This window comes from Centroberyx affinis, unplaced genomic scaffold (assembly GCF_046629955.1).
Source record: "Centroberyx affinis isolate AG114_WGS23_722 - 3 ecotype Tasmania unplaced genomic scaffold, CSIRO-AGI_Caff_v1 ptg000712l_1, whole genome shotgun sequence".
NCBI lineage: Eukaryota > Metazoa > Chordata > Actinopteri > Beryciformes > Berycidae > Centroberyx > Centroberyx affinis.
In genome coordinates, this window is record NW_027279329.1 from 55,111 (window position 1) to 73,192 (window position 18,082).

Below are 18,082 nucleotides of genomic sequence, written 5' to 3' on the forward strand. Positions count from 1 at the left end.
TTTAACAATTCATCAGGTTGCTGGGGACCCCTCAAGGAACACTGGTGGTCCCGGGACCCCATGTTGAGAACCACTGACCCAGAAAGTGGAGTAGTGTAATAGTGATCATTTCAATGACTGAATCACTCTTTTTTTGCACATGCTGGGAATGGCTATAGATGTCACTACTGTCTTTGTAAATCATGTGATATAATGTGGCTGTGTGAAAAAAATGATGGAACATGAAACAAACGTTATAGTGGTTGAATGTGTTATTCTACAGATTTAATGTAAATTATATGATAAATACACTATGGCAGAATATTGGATCTCATCTGAAACCATGAAAACATAACCATATCATTGTGGTGTTATGCTGTTTTTATTGCCATAACACTGCTGAAACACAGTTGTGAAACAGCATTGAGATAACCAGTGCCGTTCCACTGCAAACTGGTAATAACGAGTTAGGCAGAAGAAGAGGAAATGGAAATCTGACTCAGACTTTCCGTCATCAACACCTCCTTTCCACCAGCTTTCACTATACAGGGGGTTAATATATGGATTTTACGACCCACACATCTAAAAAATGATCATAATGGGGAACACTTATACACACAAATAAAACTGAAACTGTTTCTGAACCAGTCATACCGTCATGTTGTCTTTCTCTCTCTTTCCTCATTTCTTTTTTGTTATCTTTTTGTTACATCTGTTTTTTAACAAAATGTGGTAACATTTTACAATAAGGGTACATTAATTAAGGGTTAGTTAATGCTTAATAAACATTAACTAACCCTTAATTAACAGTTAAATAATGTGTCTGGTAATCATTTACTAATGTGTTCATGTTAACTAAGGTCTTAATTTATACATTATTTAATAGTCATCTTTATAAACTATTAAATAATGTATAAATTAAAACCTTAGTTAACATGAACACCATTAGTAAATTATTACCAGACACATTAGTTAACTGTTAATTAAGGGTTTAACTAACCCTAATTAAGGGTTAGTTAATGCTTGTTAAGCATTAACTAACCCTTAATTAATGTACACTTATTGTAAAGTGTTACCAAATGTTTTTTGCAAAAGCCCATCTAGGGACAAACATCGCAAATTAGCTTAGGCTATAAATGTTATGATATGTGACATCAGACTATTTTCGTTAAAATGCTCTATGTCTACGCATCTGTCCCTATTCAAATAAACATTGAAAATGGAAAAAAAACATGTATCTCCAAACAGTCAATGTTTTAGAAAATCAAAAATTCCAAATCAGCAAAATGGCAACCTTGCAATCGCATACAACGGGTTAGACATATAGACAGATAGATTTGACAAAAATTGAAAAACATACATGATAGACTAATCATGATAACAGTCCCCATATAAGATTTTTTAAATTGTCGAGGATTAAAATACACAAAAAAGCTCGAGGGCTTATTTCCATTGTGGTCCTCTAACACACCACGACAAGACAAACCATTTCAAAAGTGTTCCAAAGGGCTGTAGGGTGGCAAGTATTAATCATTGCATAAAGGACCATGAAAAGACCATGAAAGGACCATGAACTAAAAACTTATGGTCACATAAGTATTGCATTTGAGACTTTTAGTTTAGTTTATTTATTTGACAATTCACTTTAAAAGGACAATTCCATGGTTGCAACACCAATCTACACCAATGTATGACTGTTTTTGAAGTTAGTGCATTGTCATCATTATCATAGTGCATGATTATAGTGACAGCTTGAAAATCACAGTTTGATGGAATATGGGTGAAACCTATTGCACATTTAATATGCAAAAGTACATTTCATTCATTATTAATCATTATAGTCAACTAACGTAAGCTACCTGCTATTTGATAGAGGCCCTCTAGTGGGAAAATGGGCTGGAAATGCTACAAAGACGCATCTGATATAAAAAATCATGGTGGACAATCAGCCTTGGCAAAATGAGAAAAAAACATTTTAAACATGTTCCAAAGGGTTGTAGGGTGGCAAGTGTTAATCATTGCATAAAGGACCATGACTTAAAAACTTATGGTCACATGTGTAAGTATTGCATTTGAGACATTTTTGAAGTGCATTGTCATCATTATCCTTATCATTGTGCATGATCACACTGACTGCTTGAAAATCACAGTTTGTGTGAATCAAACTAATTTCTGCTTTTTTAAGCAGAAATGAGCTCATTTCTGCTTTTGTCTTTTAGTTAGCTGGAAACCTATTCCTCATGTATTACTCATGGCTGCATCTATTTGATAATATAACATATAAGAAGTTACAGCCTATCCTATAATAATAATAATAATATTAACTAGAAGGGCACTCAGAGAGCGCAGACCTCCGCCAAGGTTCGTGCTATTATTGCTTGTTCGTGAGTCGGATCCGGATCCGCTCCAAAATTTAATGGGTTCTTCCTTGGCCCATGCTACACCCTTCCACCAAGTTTCATGAAAATCGGGCCAGTAGTTTTTCCGTAATCCTGCTAACAGACAAACAAACAAATGGCACAGAAAACATAACCTCCTTGTCGGAGGTAACAATAATAATAATAATGCATTTTATCTGCACTTTTCATTCACAGTGAATCTCAAAGTTCTATAGAGTTAAAAACAAAACGAAAACAACAAAAGAAAATCACTGAACAAAAGTTAACAAGAAAAAGCCTTCCTGAAGAAAAAGGTTTTTAGGTCTGTCTTAAAAGAGTTCAAGGTCTTTGGTGCCCATATTGGTTAGGGAGGCTGTTCCCAGGTGTAGAAGAAAGCCCGATCCCCCATGGTGTGGAGCTTGGTACCGAGGGCCCAGAGGAGCAAACGGTTGCTAGATCTGAGAGTGTGGATGGAGGTTTGTGGGGTAATCAGTTCCTTGAGGTAGGGAGGCGCATGTCCATTTACGCAAAGGTAAGTAGCAGGACTTTGTAGTCAACCCTGAAAGAGACAGGGAGCCAGTGCAGTAAAAACAAAATCGGTGTTGTGTTCCTATTCTCACACTCTCATCAGGATCCTGGCAGCGCTGTTCTGAATATACTGGAGCTTCTGGATGCTCCTGCCAGGGATCCCCGTGAGGAATGTGTTGCAGTAGTCCAGCCGTGAGAAGATGAAGGCATGGACAGCAACAACGATGGGTTCTTTTGTAACAGGAGGAGGATTCTATTCACAAAAGTCGCCTCATGTTCCCCAGAGCTGCGGTGATGGAATATGGGTGCAGTCTATTGCACTAATCACTGAGGAATCCTATGAAAGAATGTCAGCACATTAATGATGCAAAAGTACATTTAATTCATTAATAATCACTGTAGTCAACTACTTACAATGTAAGCTACCTGCTATTTGATAGGCCCTCTAGTGGGCAAATGGCCTGGAAATGCTACAAAGATGTATCTGATACAAAAAATCATGGTGGAGAACAAAGTGGTTCTGCCAGTCTCGATTAAATTCTGTGCAAAAAGAAATTATTAATTTCACATCTTTACTAGCCAGACGTCGCCTTCTCCTACAGTGGAAATCAGAGTGACTCAAAGACACTTACTGTCACTTACTTCCTTACTGTCACTTTTCTATGGTAAAAAAATTCTAAAATGTACACCCACTTAAGGGGGGGGTAAAAAATGTACGTGTATTGTGATGTATTTTGTTGATTTTCAATAAAAAACAATTGTTCACAAAAAAATGTACACCCACTTGGTCATTGTTGTCTTTTAATACTGTTTTCAATAAAAATATTTTGCCAAAAAAAAAAAAAAGTCGTTCTGCCAGTCTCTAAACCCTGTTGCCCTGAGAAGACCCTTCTTGCTATGCGTTGATTCAATAGTATCTCCCTGTGCAGTTATTTTTACTACTTCATTTGAATGCAATGTTCTAGGAGTTGATTAGTGAGGTTACCATGGTGATGTACCCCGCTTAAAAAAAAATCTGGAAATCCAGGTTAAACCTGAAGTTAACTTGCAAACCCCATAGTCTAACTTTGTAATATACCCCTCTAGTGACAGTAAATAAAAAGAGAACAAGGAAAGGAACATGTGTCCCTTGCTTGGTGCTTGGTTGTACGACCAGGTCACATCCCAAGGGTTGCTCAGTAACTTCAAATACTTCCTAAGCAGACCTTTGTCACCAATGGCAATGTCTCTACAGCTCGCAAAACAGATGTCAATATCAGCTTTACACAAAAACATTAGCTACAGATTCCAGTGACACCATAGTCAGATGACTATGGTGGTGACCATGGTTATGATGGTTATGTTTATAGTGCAACATTTCCCATATTTGTGGCAGTGCTGGGATTAGAGTCAAGTACCACAAAAGACTCATTTTATCTGTCAGTGAATACAGGAAATACTGCAGTGATAAACTGTTTCACCATTTATAATAGAAACCTTGAGATCTCACTACAGGGGAAGGAGCATCCACAGATGAAACATGTAAACTTGCTGTTCCTGTTTGTTAATATGTATTTTTTTAAGCCATCATCCAGCTACTAATGTAGACAACCAAACATCTGACAAGAGTAGCAGTTTCTTGTCATGAAAGCACATGAAGGTAATCCAGGTGTCAGAATGAGCTGACGCCTACTGCCTTCCTGATCTGTTCAAATGTCAGCCAGAATGTCATCGACCATGGCGCCTGCAAATGGAAATGATAAAACAGTCAGTTGTTTGAATTCAATTATTTCTAATTCAATTGATCTCGCTGAGTTATCTGTAACACACAGGGGCGTAGCTAGGATTTTTGGGCCCCCTCCACTACTCTGTCATCCCCACACTGCCATTATTCCATCTATGACAAACACACCTCCACACCTTCATTTTCTGATCAATTATCAGACACATCCCTAATTGAAATCATAGGTTTTGGGCGCTACCTTTAGCTAATTGGATGTCATAACCAAACTTTCACCTGTAGTCCCTTGTTCAAAATCTGTCTTTCTGTCAAATTCTGCTTTTTAGTCTGCACTGGAAAAACAGAGCCAAAATTTATTCCTGCTTCCTACTTTTTAACACAATAAGATGTGCTGTTTTTATTGTTTGGCACACACTCAAAATGTGGCTTTTGGCCCCTTTGGATGTAATTGCACAGAATGTAGTGGCACCAGTCCAAATAAAGGTTGAGATGTGATCGTTTTTTAGATTTCAACCAAACCCTGTTTCAAAGAGCAGTGTGAAATGAAAGTATACAGTATATATTACACACTTTAGGACTACAAAAGGCACTTTAGACACTTTAGAGGCCCTCTGTCAGCTTGGGGCCCTGGGTATTCGGTACCCCTATTTCCCCAACTACTGCACCCCAGGTAACACATTCTAGATCTTGGCCTTCATTGAGAACTTTATTTGACCACGTGACTGAAAGATTGCAAGAAAGATAACAGTATTGTGCAATACCATTCTCATCCATGTTGGCAGGAATCCTTTGTAGAGAGAAGCGAATCCCTCTCCTCTGACAGACTGGACCAAGCAATCAATAGATGACTTGTAGAGCCGGCCGCTGGGAAGATAAGTAGTGGTTTATTAGTGACATAAGATCAGGGCTGGATTCAGAGGTAAAGTGTAAAATTATGCAGGTCTTACACAGATTGAGATCTGCACATTTGAACAATTCTGATTCAGACGACTATTCAGTGCAGAGGAAATAGAAAACTAGAAATAACCGCCTCGTGGTTGTATGCCTCTGCCAATAAACTTTGTTTTATCATTGCAAGGACAGTCTTTATTTATTGAACATATATAATTAATGTGATTATTAGGTCAACTTCAAGGATTTTGGTGTCTGCAAAAGTAAGTGACAGCACTTCCACCGTTTTTGTAGAATGACCCAAGATGGTTTTCTCAGCTACAGTGGTAAGCAAAACATTATGATGTCACAGTGAAGTTGACCTTTGAACTTTTGGATATAAAATATCATCACTTCATCATTTTATCCTATTAGACATTTGTGTGAAATTCTGTCATAATTAGCCTATGAATTCTTGAGTTATGGCCAAAAACATCTTTTGTGAAGTCACAGTGACCTTGACCTTTGACCTTTGACCACCAAAATTTAATCAGTTCATCCTTGAGTCCAAGTGGACATTTGTGCCAAATTTGAAGAAATTCCCTCAAGGCGTTCCTGAGATATCGCGTTCATGAGAATGGGACGGACGGACGGACGGACGGACATACGTAAAAAAGCGTATCCAAGGCACTCTTCTCACACAAATATTTAAAAAAACCTTTATTTGAATGGCTAATGCATGGCATAAATATTAAAAACCTACACCGACGTGTTGCGGTACACGATGGCATTCCTCAGGGTTCCAGCTGTGGAGGTGCAACAAATCATCTGAACTGAGACACATGATTGGTTTCTTGAGACACGAGTGGTCACATGATTGGTCTATAGACAACAGCAGCTTCCCATAAGGGATATTTCACATAAATACATACAGTATTCCAAATATTTAACACAGAGTTCATTCAATGGGGAAAAAAGTTAAATATTTGCGTGGGTTTCCTCCTACAGTGACTGATATGCAAGTCAGGTGAATTGAAGACTCTAAATTGCCCATAGGCGTTATGTGTAATAGGGCATATGATTTATAGTATGTATATGAATTATGCATATGACTATTGGATGTAGCCTATATGATGACATGTCACACGATTGTATGCAAAGCCCTTTGAGACTTGACTGTGATAAAGGACTATATAAATACACAAGACTAGACTTTGAGACAGATGTTTAACACATCATGAAAGTAATTCCTCTATAGGAACAGAGGTATGTAAACCTTGCACATCCATTTGCTATACAACACTAGGGGGCGCTACCTTACGTCTACTGTCTAAGCAAGCAAGTGCCATCTGCAGGCCAGTCTGTATTACCACCAAAGCTGCAAGCTATGACAGATAACTTAACCCACATCCCCATCAGCTGACACCTAAAGGTTACTACCACAGTCATTTCAGACATAAGCAGTTCATCACCAACTTCAACAATCCTTCAATTACCAACAAACCAAAATCAAGATGCTAGCCATAACTGCTTCCTAGGATTAAAGGTCTCATTTCGTGTAAAACTGGATTTCCCTTGCCTCTTTGATTATAAAGGAGTTGGATGTGCTATCTAAACATGGTGAAAGTATCAAAACGCACAACTAAATCCACACAATCCATATTAGAAAAGCGAGCCTCTAAACGAGCCGTTTGGACTTCCGTAACTTTGTGGCATCACAAAGGTTCGCTCATTATCATTTTTGTAAGAAATAATAAGCTAACAAAGTGTTTTTTTCAAAGCGGTTGAGCGGTTGTCATTGTTTATCACCGGAGAGTTTTCCCTACCTGTAGCTGAGACGCCGCGGCCCAGCGTCTCATGTTTCACTCTTGAAACGATTAGCCAATTGGAACAGAGGGTCGTTAATATTAATGAGCCTTAAAGACACAGCAACAGAAATAGTGTGTTCTTGGTAAGGCTCAGAGAGATGCTGGAAAATAAACGTGTAAAATTGGATTGCGAGTGTTTTTGGTGCATGACACCACACACACAGCTCTGAATGGACCTCAAGAGATAAAATGAAACACTGGGAAGTGTAGAATATGGGACCTTAAAAAAATTTTAATGTAATGGTAATCTTGAGGATTACCACATGAACAAGTGCACTTCATCTTGTGATCGAGTAACCTCACCTGCCATTAACGTCCCTGGGCTGATTCATGATTCGGGTTTTGATGACATCAGCAGGAGTTCCCATGGTGGCCGCTACCAAACCTGAACATGTGCTGGATGCGGCAGGAACATTTAATGAAGTTGATTTACTGAAATCCTATTTGTTGGTCTTTTATACTAGATCGTTCTTTCAGAATTAACACTGATAGATAAAGAAACACCACAATATAATTAATTTGCTGAATGCAATAATGTATAGTTAAAACATTATTCACACGATAGCCACTATAATCATTACATTATCTTACCTTGCTAAACCATGACAAAGGCTGTTGTCTTGTAGTGAGGTATTTCTCAGTAGAAAGTGCTTCACAGTGTCATATGTTGTGAGATCTGATGAAAAAAACTAAAGTGAGAAATATTGAGCAGGATTTTACTGTAATCCCATTTTACATGTTTCCATTTACGCTTGTACCTCCTAGGTTGACCAGGGCAGCTCTCTGTACATTGGGTACCCATCCAGCCCACAGTCCCCGGATTCCCCCCTCTGAGAATATCTTCATGAACGCATGGTACACTCCATGCACTCTGCAATGACAGTTCAATTTCCTCTCATACATTTGGAGTATGACACAAATGCTGTACATGACAGTTTTAAAACACACACACAGGCCCACTAAGAACTGCCATGCACTACAGAGAGAAAGAGTTCTAAAGAGAAAAAAAGAAAACATACACACCGTGGTGGTTTGCCCTCCAGCCTACGCCTTCCCTCCATTTGCATCTGGACCTTGACCAGGTCAGTAGGACTGGCCAGGAACTGCCCCAGAGCCCCAGCCAACATACCCCCGATTACTGCCTTCCTGTGGGGTATTTACAAAATACACTAGATCAAAGCCATTTATCCAAAAAAACCTAAACAGAAACTGAGTTTTTAAGCCCATATTTACTTCCTGGAATTAAATTGCATTTTTCAAAAAGTTGCTCCCCAGTTGGAATTTTAGGATGCACTATTTGCACTAGGACTTGGACATATGTGCACAAGTTATGGTATTAATTTTCACTGTTATGCTGACAATACGCAGCTTTATGTTTCCACTAAGCCCACTTATACTCTCCCCTCCAGTATTCTCACTGCTTGTCTCCATGACTTACAGATATGGATGACAAACAACTACCTAAAATTCAACAGTAGTAAAACTGAACTACTCCTCACTGGCTCTAAATCTACTCTCTCAAAAACTAATATTTGTTCAGGCTGACATGGATGGCAGATGACCAAATTTTCATTTTTGGGTGAACTATTCCTTTAAGTCCATGTCACTGGAGCATGCTACTGCCAGAAATCATAGGGGTGGGCGATATGAACTCAAATTAATATCACAGTATTTTCCACTGTCTGGACGGTATCGGTATTATATCACGGTATTCAAAATGTAATATTTAATTTTTATATTAATGTATATGAATTTAATATTTGGTAATAAAATAAATACATGTGTTTTATCTTTATAATACCAAACACAGTGAGACGACGGACAATATTATGCATCTAAATGTTTTCATTGTGCAAATGTTTTCTTTCTCCCCAAAGTCGCCAGAATTGTCGCTAGTATAAATGCCTTATATTTTAATTAATTTATCACAGTATCCATGGTATTGCAAAATCCATATCATGGCAGAACATCATACTGACTATATACAGCTCTGGAAAAAATTAAGAGACCACTGCAAAATAATCAGTTTCTCTGGTTTACTATTTATAGGTATGTGTTTGAGTAAAATTAGTAAAATGAACATTTTTGTTTTATTCTATAAACTACTGACAACATTTCTCCCACATTCCAAATAAAAAATATTGTCAATTAGAGCATTTATTTGCAGAAAATGACAACTGGTCAAAATAACAAAAAAGTGTTTTCAGACCTTGAATAATGCAAAGAAAACAAGTTCATATTCATTTTTAAACAACACAATACTAATGTTTTAACTTAGGAAGAGTTCAGAAATCAATATTTGGTGGAATAACCCTTATTTTCAATCACAGCTTTCATAATTGACAAAACATTATTGTGGCCAAATAACTAAATAAATAAAATATACAAAATACATCAAAAAAGGAAAAAAGAAAAAATTATACACTGGTGAAAGTAAAATACTAAATAGAAATTGAGAAAAGAAAAAGGATAGTCTCACCACTTAAACATTTCCCGTTTCCTCAGCCCCTTGTGGCGCTTCAGACATATCCATATTTTCCATAAAGAGAATGAATGGTTCCCATATGGAATCAAAGGTCTCCCTTTTACCCTCCAAAATATAGGTGATTTTCTCCATTGACAAGCAGGAAGACATCTCCACTTTCATAATACTACTCACATCCATATGTGATAACAGTATACAACAAACATCAGCTTTCTCACCAGAGAGGGAAACTGTTGTCGTCAGACCGGCCAAGCACAGACTCCCTCAGCTGCTCATACGCCAACATTCGCCCTCCTGAGTACACTGGACAACACACACACACACACACAAAAGTTATTATACACACTATTCAGTGTAACAGCACACCGTAACTGTAGGAGCCAAACAAAGGGAATGATTGGAGGAAATTAAATTGTAGTACACGCCTTACATCAATCAGGGATGTGATCAGGGCAAACACCCAAACACACATAAGAACGGCGATGATGCAGCAAAAAGGCCACGCCTACAAATGCGAAATCCTATTAAATTTCTATCAGCAAAACAATAAATCAACATTTTCTGTGGTTGCCTTTTCTGTGTTATAATAATTTATGTGAAATGTATATGGTGTAAATCAGTGGTTCTCAACGTGGGGTCCTTGAGTTGACTATTTTGATCATAGTTTCACTGTTATCTCTCTGCCTATAATACAGATAGTCATGGAATTCTGGACAAAATCATATCAAAAAATATTCTCAGATTTGGATCCGAGAGACAAAATCGTATTAAATGGGGGGTCCGTGGCTCTAATGTGGACTAAATTAGGGTATGAAAAAGGTTGAGAATCACTGGTGTAAATAATTTTGTGACTTCCAGAAAAAAAAAAAAAATAATGATAATGCAGTTCTTTGATAACAAATTATTTACACCATACACATTTCACAAAAATTATCAGAACACAGAAAAAGCAACCACAGAAAATGTAGATTTTTTGTTTTGCCCATAGAAATAGAGCGGTAACCCTATACCAAGGAACATTATATATTATATTTATATGATAAGCCCAGATGCAGTAGCCTGGCCTCAGCCCTCCGAAGCACCTGTGTTTATATAGTTTTTTCCTCAGAATCGTTCGTTTGTTTCTGCATGTTAACCATACGTTGTTTGGTAGGACCGGTCGCCTCCTCGTCAAAGGGGTTGATCACTGGGATGCTCTTGCATTTTGATTGGATGACTCAATTGTGGGGCAGAGTGTTAGATGATGACATAATCAGTCAGCGCAACGTCTGAAGTCGAGAAGAAGCGATGACGGGAAGCAGTTATCAAGAAACGGAATTCTATACCTGCACTGAAACCCAAGCAGTATACGCTTTTAAAAGCATTTGCTGGGGGACAAGATTTGTTGTCTTGCCAACGGGCTTCGGTAAAAGACAAAATTATCAACTAGCCCCTCTAGTACATGAAGAGATGGGTAGCAATAGGTCAATTGTTATGATAGTTTCCCTTCTCGTAGCACTTATGGTGGACTACGTAAAGGAGGCTAACAAGCTTGGAATAACAGCACTGCAAAGCAGTGGTGGAAGAAGTACTCTGATCATTTACTTAAGTAAAAGTACCAATAGAGCAATGTAAAAATACTCCATTACAAGCAAAAGTCCTGCATGAAAAATCCTACGAAAGTAAAAGTACATAAGTATTAGCAGCAAAATGTAGTTAAAGTATTAAAGTAAAAGTAATGGTTTGGTCCCTCTGACTTATATTTTATTATATATGACATCATTAGATTATTAATACTGAAGCATCAGTGTGTAAGCAGCATGTTACTGTTGTAGCTGCTGGAGGTGGAGCTAGTTTGAACTACTTTATATACAGTTAGCTACTTTAGTCCAGTGGTTCCCAACCTAGGGGTCGGGCCCCTCCAAAGGGTCACCAGATAAATCTGAGGGGTCGTGAGATGATTAATGGGAGAGGAAAGAAGAAAAAACAAAGTTCTGAGACACAAATCTGTTTTCAGTTTTTGGACTTTTTCTCTAATGTTTGATTTTTGCTGAAATATTGGATCATTTGAACATTTATTGAAATGAAGTCATGTGAGGTTTAGAGGGAAAAATCACTATTTGGTGGAACTGTTAACAACTCATAGACATCTGAAATGTGACCCCGACTACACACTGCTTTTTGTAAGACGTCAAAAGCCAAAAAGGTTGGAAACCACTGGTTTCATCTTTATCAATGTGTTGTATTTTAAAAGCTTGTTATATTATCCATTGTGTCAAATCCCCATCTGAAAAGTAACTAAAGCTGTCAAATAAATGTAGCGGAGTAGAAAGTACAATATTTCCCTCTGAAATGTAGTGGAGTGGAAGTATAAAATAGCATCAAATGGAAATATTCAAATAAAGTACAAGTATCTCAAAATTGTACTTATGTACAGTACTTGAGTAAATGTACTTAGTTACTTTCCATCACTGCTGCAAAGGTTGCAGGTTCAGTTAGTGAACGATATTTTGAATGGACATTGTTCACTAGTGTTTGGGAGCCCTGTAGAATAGATGATGAAGGACAAGTGGAGGCAGATGCTGCATTCTGAGATGTACAGGAACAGACTGTGTATCACAGTGGATGAGGTCCATGTTACATATAATTGGTAAATACATATTTTCTTGTTTTGCAGTGATATATTAACATCACTGCACTAGTGCATTATTTGCAATAGCATTATTGCATCAAATGACTTTATAATAATATAATTTATAATTCCACAGAGCCGACAGAAATGTTTATTTTGATTAGTGGTATCCATCATGTTTTGAAATGTGAGGCGAGCGGCACTTTGCAGTAACGTCATCACCTTCCTTGCCTTTTTGGGCAATCCAGTCGCTGCCAATGCACCCACCTCTGTATCGACATCAGAGAAAGTCCCTAGATGGACAATTCCACCAGACCTACGGAGCGCCAAAAAATTAAAATGAACAAAAACAAATGAGAAATGCCAAATGTAAACACAGGAGGGCTGGGGTCAGGCTACAGATGCGGCACTCTATATTCTCGGTTTCTTTCATCATGTCGACCTGCATGTTTGCAAACATTCCATCCAACTGTCAAATGAATATTACTCAAACTTTTGAAATGTTGCAAAAAATTTAATTGGAATTTAGTGTGTTTCAATCAGCTGGATTGAAGATGAAAACAAAGAAATGCAAATGGAAATATTTGAATGCAGCGGTTCCCAACCATGTGCCATCATGACCCAAGAATAACGACCAAGGCTTGGCATGAGCCGATTTCACTGATTAATTCCAGGACGTCCAAAGCTACTTTTGTGAACTGTTGCGCAATGAAACTGAACCAGTCACGCCATTCCTTATTAATTCAACAAATGCCTTTCCAACACCGTGTATCACATAATTTATTTGACAAAATAATTTGCCAAATTTCCATCCATTTTTTCTAATTCATATGGAAGCCCATTTCCGCCAGTGTGATGAAAAAAAAAAGATCCTGTAAGTCATTATAATGAGAAACTTTCTCAAAATAATGAGTTAGTATCTCAAAATAATGAGTTAGTATCTCAAAATAATGAGTTAGAAAGTTTCTCATTATTTTGAGATACTAACTCATTATTTTGAGATACTAACTCATTATTTTGAGATACTAACTCATTATTTTGAGATACTAACTCATTATTTTGACACTGGCGGAAATGGGCTTCCATAAATTCAATATGATGTGATTCCCAAAAATATACTTGGATGGAACCCCAGCTAGTGTGTCTGAAGGTAGTGGGTTCCACCTATGTGTCTGTAGATAGCTGGTGTGACCCCCCTGCCACAGTTTAAGGGCCCCCTCCTCCCTGACGATCCCTACTGCGGTCCGCAGCATCCCACGATACGGAGCCGTGACACCACTGGCTGCCTCTCCCTGGATCTGCAGACGAGTCTTGGTCAGGTCCAGAGGAAATGTCACTAGAGGAAGGAAGGAGGGAGGGAGGGATAGATTAGATAGATAGATAGAGATCAGCAAAAATAGTAATGGTGAAAGTGAAATGACTACAATAGTCATTCTTATACATTCTCTAATTGGATCATTTCTAGTGTATTAAGTGAAAGTGAAATGAAATTATTCCTAATTTTGCTATGGGACCCCCTGGAACCCCTTCAAGGTCTGTTGGAACCCTCTTAAAGCAATATTCCACTTAGTTTTAACATGGGGGTTATTTGGCACTTGACCACCATGAAAACCAGAATATATACTACTCACCAAGATCGGATGCAGCTGGACGACTGTGTAGTGTTTGGATTCTTACTTCCCATTCATTTGAATGAGGCCAGGAAAATAGCCTGAAAACTGACACGTTCGTGAACATGTTCAACAACAGATCCCGCTTTTAAGACAACAATGCAGTCCTGGGTCCTTCATCATTTTGCATTTCTATTCTTGCTTTACACTAAAATTAGTATTTAAAAATCAAAGTAGATCCGTTCTCCCAAACAGGAACTATCTCTCCTAAATGGCATCCTTCCGCTATGTCCTCTTCTATCAGTAAAAATGCTATTTGGTGAAATCATATTCTAAAACTTTGGACAGGGTTCCTACACATTTTCAATTAAAAAATGCCATACTTTTTCCAGACCTTGATGTGTTTTGAAGATTTTGTCTGGTGTTCAATATGATTCACGCAGATAGACATCTTGCCCCTGCTAACTAGGTCATATCACTGTATAGATGAAGATTGTTCTTCACAGCGACAAATGTCAGAATATGTGAGATGATTGGCAGGGTTCCTACACGGTTTCCATTTTAAAATTCCATATTTTTCCCAGACCCTATGTTCTTGACTGGATTTGATTTTGGTGGGTATTTGATATAATGCATGCTGACAGCGGCTGGGTAATAAGAGCGTCCCTCTATCTGAACATTATTCTTCACATCAACAAAAACTGTGGACTCAAAGTGGCTCTACAACAACATAAAAGCTAGAATTATGTGTGTATCGGACCTGAACCGCAACATTTTCCATACTTTTCCAGACATTTTTTTCAAATTCCCAACTATTCAAGACCTGGAAATGGTCAAATTCATTTTTTATACTTTTCCAGACTTCCCAGACCCAGAAAATCACAGTAGCAGGATCTGCTGTTGAATCGCTTCACAAACGTGTTAAATGCCAGTTTTCAGGCTATTTTCATGGCCTCATTCAAATGAATGGGAAGTAAAAATGCAAAAATGTAAGAACGCTACAAACTCGTCCCAGCTGCATCTGATCTTGGTGATTAGTTATAAGTGATTATGGTTTTCATGGCGGTCAAGTGCCAAATAACCCCCATGTTAAAACTAAGTGGAATATTAATTTAAGTGGGTTCGAACAGATCTTGAAGAATAACCTCCAAGTCAGCAGCAGATAAGAAAGACCTCATTTTGGCAATGCTTGAAAGAAGCAGGACTGAACAACTCTCTTTACTTGATCATCAAAGCAGAGTTCAGAAGAAGGTTAATGGAGTTTTGTGGGCCAACTAGAATAATCTCAGATTTGTTGTCATTGAGTTGTAGAACCTTCCGGGACATCCAGTACTTGATATCTGACAGGCACTCCTTAAGATAAGATAAGATATTTATTTATGAATCCCCTTGGGGAAATTCAGGTGCCACAGCAGCAACTGGCAGAACAGTACCAAGGAAAACAAGTACAAAGAAGATAATAAAAGAGAAGAGGTACTAAGATAACAAAAATAGAGGTAATGAACATAATATAAAAACTATAGAGACAGTGCAAAAATGCAAATAAATGCAAACAATAAATGCGTGCGTTAATAAATGCGTGTCGGTATATACTGTATATACTGTATGTACATAATCAATTGTCAGGAGTTCAGTTATTAGTGCCGGTGAGGGAAAGGGAGGGGGGGCTCTGAGGGGCTAGGGTCCATATCCATATATACAAAAACATATTGTATGGGAATAAAATCATGCATTGTATTGCATTGTGCCTGTATAGTGGCTTGGTCAGTCTTTCAGGTTTTTACCTGACTGCCTGATTATGTGTAAACATCATGACATGACATTTATACATTTGCAAACTGTTATCTGCCATTGTATGAAACTGTAAGACTCAACTGGTGGCCTGTCTAGAAACATAGCTCATTTGAGTGAAACGTGACCCACAAGAGGTAAGTAAATGCCCTTACTATGAAACTGGTAGTAGGCTGTGTGTGGCATATGAATTTCTGGGGAAGATCAACACTGACATCTAAGGTTCTGCTTTCTTTATATCACTTATAAATGTAATTGTTTTACACATTTTGTTCAGATGGAATGATGTAAAGCAGTATGCATATTCTAGCAAGTACTGCACAGTATGAACCATCTGTGTTGGCAGCTGGATACAAAAATGACTTTGTCACGGTAAGGAAACTTCAGGAGAGTTCACGTGATATGAGTTCTCCAGCGGACAATTCCGACTTAATTCGCTGAGTTCAATGGTTCTGCCAGCCAGAAAGTGAATAAGACTTCTGACTTCTGATCTTTGCGTGCAAAAAATGTATATTCATCTGTGCACTACCTCATTGGTTTTAACAATTAAATTAAAAGAGATTAGGAGAAATATGTTTCAAATGTTTAAACTATTGTGCTTTTATTCTGAAGGCTGAACGCCAAAACCGGACACTGCCAAAACGGCTGCAAATGTTTTCACTGATGAAGTTTGCAAAATGTGTTTTGCACAGTTGCAAATGGTTATTCACAACGACGAAATTATTAACTTTGCAGATTGTGTTGCAAATTTACAGCACATGGTGCACACATGCACCTTAAATTTTACAGATTGGAGTACACAATTGTGCATTTGTGTTAAAAATTTGGAAGTCATGTCACAACCTTGCACATCTCATAATACAAATACGACAGCTTCTAGCATGATTTTCCGTGGGAGAATACGGTCAAAAAGGCTGCAAATGTTTTCAATGACTTGCGAAAGGAAATATTGATTATAGCATAATGTCAAATGCATTCCTTTGAAAATGTAGCTACTTCACACATTTGCAAATAGCTGTTTACAACTACAAAATTAATCACAAGTTAATTGTGGGAGGTAAGCTAGTAGAGTATGAGGCTTGTGCACGTGCGTATCATTTCAAGATTACTGGGATTTATAAATGAGGAATTGCTTTTTAAATAGTTGGATTTTATAAATCCAACTATTTTGGCCATACATACATTTCCTCTTTTGTGCGCATGTAACCTTTTAGTGTGGAATCTACGCTCAGTTTTACAAGCCTACCTAGCCTACCTATCCCATCACATCCAAATAGCTGCAGCCACTTAGCTAGCTCGTTAGCGTAAAGAATAATTTCAAGAAATTGCAAGATTTCTGCAGACATAAGATTAGGATTATATTTGCAGAAAATGAAGAAAATGATAAAATGTGAAATTGATGCCCGGTCCACCATGTTACAGCAAGTGATTATTTGCTTGGATGCATACCCCCAGAACACGCCGACAGGGGTGATTTTACCATTAGGCAAAGGTAGTCGACTGCCTTGGGCCCCGGCAGCCAGAGGGCCCCACAGAAGACAAGAATAGAACTAATGTAAACGTATTTTTAATCAATATAAAAGAAATGTACATCCCTCTCTGTTACAATAAATGATTTCAATCTTGACCCCCCCACCCCCCAACCACTCAGGCTATAATGGGCTATCTAGTGTGATTTTGCCACTTGACTTTAAGATCATTTTGCTTGCCACTACATCAGTATCTGAGAAAAAAGTAACAAAAAAAAAAAGTGCCCTTGCATGCATACTTTTCTCAGCCCTAGCTTGAAGGTAATATATAGAAAGGATGGATTAAAATTATAGAGTTGGGATTCAGGGGGCCCCTTGCTTGCCTTTGCCTAGGGCCCCCAAATCACTAAGTCCGCCCCTGCACGCCGAATTAAACGCCCACAAACAAGACCTTTGATCGAGTGCTTGGTCTTTTCCAGTTTCTTAAGAAGTTTACGAGGAGCACTTGAAGGCAGCATATTTCATATGCCATGAACGCAGCATCAAGTGACCATTCTCCCAAATATCGTGCCTCATTACTGCAGTGTGACAGTATTATTCATTCAACATTCCTGAGAGACTGGCAGGTTAACGTGCGAGTCGAGAACGAGGCTCACAAAAACCTCTTCAGTTTAGCTTAGCTTACCTAGCTCGGCTACCGCTGCTGCACATGCCGACAGAGTAAATTTGGAGACGAGTCCACCCGCAGTCTCCTCCTTCTGCGTTAGTCCCAT

General features: G+C 38.2%; 1 protein-coding gene across 1 annotated transcript; it reads right to left on the minus strand.

Annotated features, from left to right (window-relative positions):
• Nucleotides 1-4,502: 4,502 nt before the first annotated feature.
• On the minus strand, nt 4,503-18,082 carry slc25a27 (solute carrier family 25 member 27). Its single transcript, XM_071519507.1, is given in 10 exon segments — nt 4,503-4,608; nt 5,367-5,469; nt 7,647-7,739; nt 7,935-8,019; nt 8,102-8,214; nt 8,367-8,489; nt 10,047-10,131; nt 13,604-13,634; nt 13,636-13,775; nt 17,995-18,082. Coding segments are annotated over 10 exon segments (933 nt in total). The 3' UTR covers nt 4,503-4,536.